The sequence below is a fragment of the Impatiens glandulifera genome, chromosome 2 (genome assembly GCF_907164915.1).
Source record: "Impatiens glandulifera chromosome 2, dImpGla2.1, whole genome shotgun sequence".
Lineage (NCBI taxonomy): Eukaryota > Viridiplantae > Streptophyta > Magnoliopsida > Ericales > Balsaminaceae > Impatiens > Impatiens glandulifera.
The window spans coordinates 24,964,449-24,971,942 of record NC_061863.1 but is presented as its reverse complement, the minus strand read 5'-3'; the positions used below and the strand labels follow the sequence as shown (position 1 = coordinate 24,971,942).

The window sequence follows — 7,494 nt, the reverse complement described above, 5'->3', positions numbered from 1 at the left end:
TTTTTATACCTCCTTCCAATTTATACTACTTATAGTTTATACCTAATATAGTTGTACCTCGTAACAAATACAACCTAAACCTAACTAAATCAGTATTAAAACACTACTAAAAAAATAAATAAAAGTATCAAAACAATACAATAAAATATAATCATTAACAAAATAGTAACACAACAACACTGAAATCTATTAACCAAACTATAGAAATAATAAAAACGATAACTTTCGGGTTCAACAGATGATTTGTTCAATGCTTATCTTTTGCGACATTGTCTCTGTTGTATTCCTGAATAAATTCGTTATCTATACAAAGTTAAAAAAAAATTGTATAATAAAGCTGAAAACTTACCATTTTGACAAAAAAAAAATTGTGTTTTTGAGTTCACATAATAAATAAATATAGAGTTTTGGGTTTAGAACGATTTTCGCCGAAAAGAGTTGAGAGAGAAACAAATCAACGACAACAATCGTGAAATGAATTTAGATATGATTTTTTAAATTTCTCTCTCCTGCACATGTGGTAGGCGATGTCGATTCGTGGTATTGTTTTTGTTACAACGTTGTTGTCTCTATCTATCTCATTTTGACAATATATAATTTTGATTAATTTTTAATAGTTTATATATTTAAATTAATTAATTTTTAAAACAATGTAACTGTTTAAATAAATTTTTATTTATTTATTTTATAGAATAAATAAATAAAATTGAATTATAGGAAAACGAAGATAAAACTAAAGTAAGACCATTAATCTTAAGTGATCTACAGAAAAAATAGAAATAAAAAATATTATACTTTAAATAATAATAAATTTAAAAAAATGATTATCAAAATTTTTTGTTTTTTTTCTCCTATCTAGATCAAAGCCAATTTCTTAAAAATAATTAAATAAATTGTACATGACTATTTTTTTTTTTTCTCTTACACATTTTTTGATTTCCTTGTTCAAAACATTTCTCAATAATTATTGTCAAACTTAATTAGACAACTTCTTTTTCATTTTTTTTTTTCTTTCCTTTCTAAATGAGGAAAAGAAAAGCAAACAGAAGAAAAGAAGAGACCGCCCAACCAATATGGCAAATATCTCGTCCTTGTCCTGAATTGGGCGCGAAGCCAAATGATTAGCCCTAAATTCTCCACCCCTTTTCGCCTCCTACCCCCAGGGCAACTTACCACTAGTTGATGGAAAATGAGAAGATCATAAGTAAAGCTATCAATTTGGGAGTTTCTCTGAATTTTGATTGTAACAGTCTTTTTTGTCTTTGTTTTTGTTTTTGTTTTTGTTTTTGAAAAGGATCTGAGGCAATCTTTGTTCTTCCGTAATTAGTAGAAGAGAAAAGCTAATTCGTTACCGAAGCTGTTTCTTCTTCTTCTTTCTGTTCTGGTTCAGATTTCAGAATGGAAGCCTCCATCAGCTGTTTCAGGACCTCTATTTCTTCTCCTCTCAGACATCCCTTAATTCCTTCTATTTATATCCACAAGAAGGTGAAGAAAGCTACTAACTTCAAGAGTTCGTGGGATAGTGTGACCGCAATTGGTTACAGACATCCGAGGGTGATTAGCTGCCTCTCCTCCTCACCATTGGCAACAGGTGGTGATGTTTTCTCAGTCACCTCTTCCTCTAAGTCTGAAGTTGACTATCTTGGGCAGAGCACTAAAGGCGACCTAAATCTCAATCTCGGTAGATATAAATGATCGTTGAAAAGAAAATTTCACATTTTTTTCTCTCCTTAGGCATTTATATTTTTACTTGTTTTTGGTGTTAATAGGGGTAGATGACCAAGCTTCATTAGAGGGTCCAATTGAGGAGGTGGCCCGGATAGAAGCCGAAGAGGCTGAGTCCTTGCTTAACCACCTGGGAATACAGGTCAAACTTCTTAACAAACATATGCTTTTCATCAGCTTTTATCTTCTATATTTGCAAACAAATAATGTGATACAACCCACTCGGTTTTGTATCTTTCAAATCAGCATATGTTGTTGTTAATTCTGTAGGTTTGAATAATATTATCGGTTTCCTTGTGTCGAAAATGTATACTTTGAACTCAGAACCTTTTTGTTCTCTTGGAGTTTGGTTGTATTGATATTTCATTTTGCTGATTCTTAAATGCAGACAGTTCCACTAGTTTTTCTTGTTTGAAAAAGGTAAAAGTAGACAGACACACTAATCTGTGTACCAATTTCCATTCATATAGTGTGAGAATCTGTCTGCTGAGCTCCATTCCTTATTTGACTTGGATTCTCTTAATTTGCACATGAATTTATTGTTTAATGATAGCTTATATGGGAATTCTAATTTCTCATTAACCACTTCCTATTGAATATTTTGTTCTTTTTATAAAAAAAAATGCTACTTTTGTTGTTCCAGTCATGCTTTAAGATAATTGTATTTTTTCTTAATATTCAGATTGCTGTTGCACTCAATTTTTCTCTAATTGTTATAAGAGTTTTGCAGGATCCATTTTCTTCAATGCAGTCTCCTCGTGGCATATTTTGCAGTCGTACATTAAATCTCCGTTCTATCAGTGCCATTGGATATGACATGGATTACACATTGATTCACTACAATGTGAAGGTATGTGAATCTGAAATAATTTATCAATTGTTTCTCAAGCTGCTTGGGTGCCTATGGAATTGATCTACAGAGAACTAGATTTAGATGAGAATAAAGAGAGAAACTAAGAGTAGATTAGAAAATAAGCTTTTAATAACTGAATAAGAGTAAGAGAATCCAAACTTTACTAACTTTCTTCTTATCCATGACCCCCCACCGACGTTCCCCCAACATAAATTAGTGCGTTCTTAGTGGGAATCGAAGCTGAGACCTTTCTTTATTTTTCTTTTGTTGTTGCTTTTTATTTCCTTTCATGTACCAATTGATGTCATAACTTCTGCAACTTCTCAATTTATTAATCCAAGCTTAACCTTATCCAAAAAAAAAAATGTAATTGGCAGGGGCACCTTCTCTCAACTTTCCAAATTAGGTCTGAATACACATTATTTTTGTTGGCACAAGGTTCAATAATTGATATATTCACATGAGAAATGTTAGATCTTTTGAGCTAGTAAAAGTGATTTATGTCGTTCAAACAAAAGAACTTCAACTTTCCTTGGCTTTTGGTTGGACTTTGTTTTTTAAAAATAATATAAGTTTTCTTTCTATCATGTAAATTCTTTCTGTACAATTTTAATGGGATCTATGTCTTGAAGGCCTGGGAAGGACGGGCATACGATTATTGTATGGACAACCTGAGAAATATGGGTTATCCTGTTGGTGGCCTTGCTTTTGACCCAGACCTGGTAATTTCTGATCTCTCACCAGATAACAGAATTCACACCTTTGTGATTTTTTCAAGTCTTATATTCCAGTTATTCTTGCACATTTTGAGTGAATCCTCTCTTTTTTAGGTAATTAGAGGGCTTGTCATAGACAAAGAGAAAGGAAATTTAGTAAAGGCTGATCGGTTTGGTTATGTAAAGAGGGTTATGCATGGTACCAAAATGTTGTCTAATCGTGCTGTGAGGTAAGCATTTAAAGATTTATTGGCATTTGATGTAGAACAACATTAGGAGAGCAATTGTGAAGGATGTAATCGACCAGTTAGACGTAATATCATGTGCCTTCTATATTGCATGTTGAATTGTTCATTGCAACTTATTGAGAGCCATAATAACAGTTTCTGGGAAATATGCCAAGTTTTACGCTCTGTTTATTCTTGAAACCCAAGCACTACAACTTATAATTAACTTACACTTCGAACTTGTCTTGTTGATATGGCAAATCTGAGATACTATTATTTTTTAACCCCTTACTTTTCTATACATGGAAGTGAAATTTACGGGAGGGAACTCGTAGATTTGCGGAAAGAGACTAGATGGGAGTTCCTCAATACACTGTTTTCAGTTTCAGAAGCAGTGGCTTATATGCAGGTACTTGCTTAGCATGTTATTTCAGTCTTTTAAGGGAAATGAAAGTATCAAATTTCTTTGTTAGTCTATCTAGATAACATATTTCTTTCTTTTGCAATTTTGTCATGGTTTGTTTAGCTGGACTTTTCATCTATTTTGATATCATGTCTAAATTTTTTTCCAGATGGTGGACAAGTTGGATGCAGGAGATATATCACCCGACCTTGGTCCACTTGATTACAAAGGACTTTACAAGGCAATAAATGCAGAAAATGTTTCAGTTGATTGAAGCATTGGTGTTTATATATGTTGGTAATTCAACTCTTGCTACTGGTTTCAGGCAGTTGGAAAGGCCCTATTTAGAGCACATGTTGAGGGTCAGCTTAAGGTAGATATTTTTCTTTGCATATAATTTTAGTTTAATCTTTGATGATCTTGGATTTACTGCATTCAATTCTGATATGTTTTTTCTCAGAGTGAGATCATGTCTAAGCCTGAATTGTTTGTTGAGCCAGATCCAGAACTACCGTTGGCACTTTTGGATCAAAAAGAGGCAAGCATTCTTGCTATATGTGGAAAATATGCCAATTACCATAGTTAGATCATATTATTTCCTACTCCCTAGTTACTCTTTTTTTTGAAAAAGTCCTAGTTAGTCTTTTTGTGTTTCCGTAATTAGTCTTTTATGTTTTCTTAATTAGACTTTCATAATTATTCTTTTACGTGCCTATTTAAGGCATAGTTTCAATATTATGCATTAAAAATCCAAGCAATACAACAAAATCTTCCTCTTAACTATATAATTATCACATCATTCCTGCCTCCACTCTAAGTTTTTTCTGTTGTGTGAAACTCTTATGCATCAGGCTGGTAAAAGACTTTTGCTAATTACCAACTCAGATTATCATTACACTGACAAAATGATGAAGCATTCGTTCAATAGATTTCTTCCAAATGATATGAGTTGGCGAGATCTATTTGAAATGGTGAGTCCAATCTAATCAAGTGTTTACTTATATGTTGCAAGTAGTGTAAGACCTTGTTCAAAAATTTCTTTTGGAGGAGCTTTTGTCTTTGTTACTTGTAGTCGTGGAAAATATTTTGTTTCTAAAAACACATTTGTTACATGCATTATGTGATGCTTCATTCTCACCTGCCTATTGATTGGGTCTCAATTGTTAGGTTATAGTATCAGCAAGGAAACCCGAATTCTTTCAGACGTCACATCCCATGTATGAAGTGGTAACTGGTGAGGGTCTCATGCGCCCATGTTTCAAGGCACACCCAGGTAGTGCTTGCATAGTGCATTATTCCCCACTTTTGTGATTGTATTTAGATGTTCTATACATATATATTCTTGTTTTGTTCAAGAATCAATCAAATGATGATGCTAGAATCAGCAAACTACAGATCCTTAGTAGTAGGGGTTTTAGAGCAACCTTGGACTCATATTAAGGAATAAGTGGTTATATATTCTTCTCCATTTCACCATTTCAGAAACTCTGTGAACTACCTACCTACATTATATCAGAAATCATCAAACTATATTATATAAAATATTAATTAAGTTGAAATATCGAGTTGTAAGACACAACTGTAAGAACTTGGTGGTTTTAATCATTTTGTGGCACTCATAACTGAGTAAAAAATAACATTCTAGTGCTTGAGATAGATCATTGTTAATCTGAGAAATTATAGAAAGGTGTGATAGGTACTACTAGTGCACTGCTAATGAGATTTTAACCTTCCATTGAGCATTCATTCGTTTAACTTGTATAGTATTTGGCTTCAGTGGTTTATTACCTTAAGTTCTATGCCATAACATAACATTAATGTGTTCACTGATTCTACAGGTGGTTTATACTCTGGAGGAAGTGCCCAGATGGTGGAGAACTCCCTGAACATTCATGGGGATGAGATATTATATGTCGGGGACCATATATACACTGATGTTAGCCAATCCAAAGTTCATTTACGGTGGAGGACTGCATTAATTTGTCGTGAACTTGAAGAAGAGGTTAGTCCCCCAAATTACAAATATATAGCTCAAGTAAATTGTTAAGTTTTCAAATCAGCTGTGATATGAAAGTGATTGGGGTTTCTCTTTTGATTTTGCAGTACAGTGCTTTGATTAAGAGTAGAAGTTCTCGTGGTAGACTAATAGACCTCATTAATCAGAAGGAAGTGGTTGGAGATCTTTTTAACCAACTACGGCTTGCGCATCAGAGGAGAATTAAGGGGCGTCCTGCACAGGAAATTTTCTTTCCTTTCCTTATAGCCAGCCAGCCAATCTCCATCATTCTTTGTGAGAATATTTAATTCACAACAATTGTTCTTTTTTCTCAACATACAGACCCTTGCAGCTACGAAAATGAATGACGATGAGCTAACAGATTGCATGCAGAAATTACTTATTGTGATGCAAAGGTTAGACCAGAAGATTGCTCCAATGTTGGAAACAGATGGAGAACACTTCAACACAAGGCAAGTGTAAATATGTATGTTATTTTTGTTTGGGATTTCTCTTGAATGTCTTGTTATTGTTGTGTTTTAGGTGGGGATACCTTTCTAGGGCAGGACTGTGGGACAAAAGTCACATAATGAGACAAATAGAGAAGTATGTGTGGGACTTTGTTTGTGTATACATGATGAATAAGATGGGAAGAGTTTAAGGTTTGTTTGTTTGTATGTATATGCATTGCAGGTATGCTGACATATACACATCTCGAGTTTCAAATTTTCTCCAATATACACCGTTTGTGTATTTCCGATCACAGGAGCAGGTATTATTATTATTGGAATCAGCATTCTGTCTGTCGATAGATTTATTTAGTAGTTGGCAATTGAATGCGGTTTTGGTGTGTATGTGCAGACACTTGCTCATGATAGTCACTCATACAACATTCCAACGCCACCTGGGACTGGCAGTGGTAGTTGATGAAGATGGTGATGTTCTTGTTGTTGTTGTTGTTGTTGTTTTATGTCTAGTTGCTATTAGTAATTTAAAGAGATGATGATTTTGATTTGAAGCTGTGGTAGACAGAGCTATATATTACTAACTATAAGTTACTGACCTAGTTAGGGGTCAGCAAAAAAACGATTTGAGCAGTTTGTAAAACACTTAGGTTTGGGTTGATTTCAGTTTGCCAAATGAAAAACAAAGAATTTAAATAAATAAAAATTGTATAGCCTAGAAGATTTTCTAAAAAACTAGATCTACTAGGCATGCAGTTCAACTGTGCCTTTTTTTATATGCAAGAATAATTATTAAAAAAAATGTTCTTAAGCTTTTTTTGTTGATAAAATTATTTTTTAACTTTGATCCATTTTTTACTTAAAACATGATTATTAAATATTAGTAAAGATTTAAATATAATAAAATTTTAAAATTTAACTAAGGATTAACAAGCTCAACTTTATATTATTAGTAGCAAAAGAATTATATTGAAAAGATTATAATATGTATATTGTTCGGTTCTGATTTTCTCTTAAAGATTTATATGATTCTGTTTCGGACCAATCAAAAACATTAATATTATATTATTAAATTACATTCCGGGTTTAAATAGTTCAATTTGAAGATCA

The 7,494-nt window shown here is 32.9% G+C and overlaps 1 protein-coding gene across 1 annotated transcript; it reads left to right on the top strand.

Annotated features, from left to right (window-relative positions):
• The first annotated feature begins 1,059 nt into the window (after nt 1–1,059).
• On the top strand, nt 1,060–7,052 carry LOC124926178 (5'-nucleotidase domain-containing protein 4). The gene is made up of 17 exons (XM_047466358.1): nt 1,060–1,681; nt 1,770–1,867; nt 2,456–2,575; nt 3,211–3,300; nt 3,409–3,524; nt 3,831–3,930; nt 4,094–4,165; nt 4,250–4,297; nt 4,385–4,462; nt 4,776–4,895; nt 5,092–5,197; nt 5,763–5,926; nt 6,028–6,162; nt 6,263–6,393; nt 6,464–6,526; nt 6,614–6,692; nt 6,782–7,052. The coding sequence occupies exons 1-17, from the start codon at nt 1,399–1,401 to the stop codon at nt 6,845–6,847; spliced, it is 1,869 nt and encodes a 622-aa protein (XP_047322314.1). The 5' UTR covers nt 1,060–1,398; the 3' UTR covers nt 6,848–7,052.
• Nucleotides 7,053–7,494: the final 442 nt, after the last annotated feature.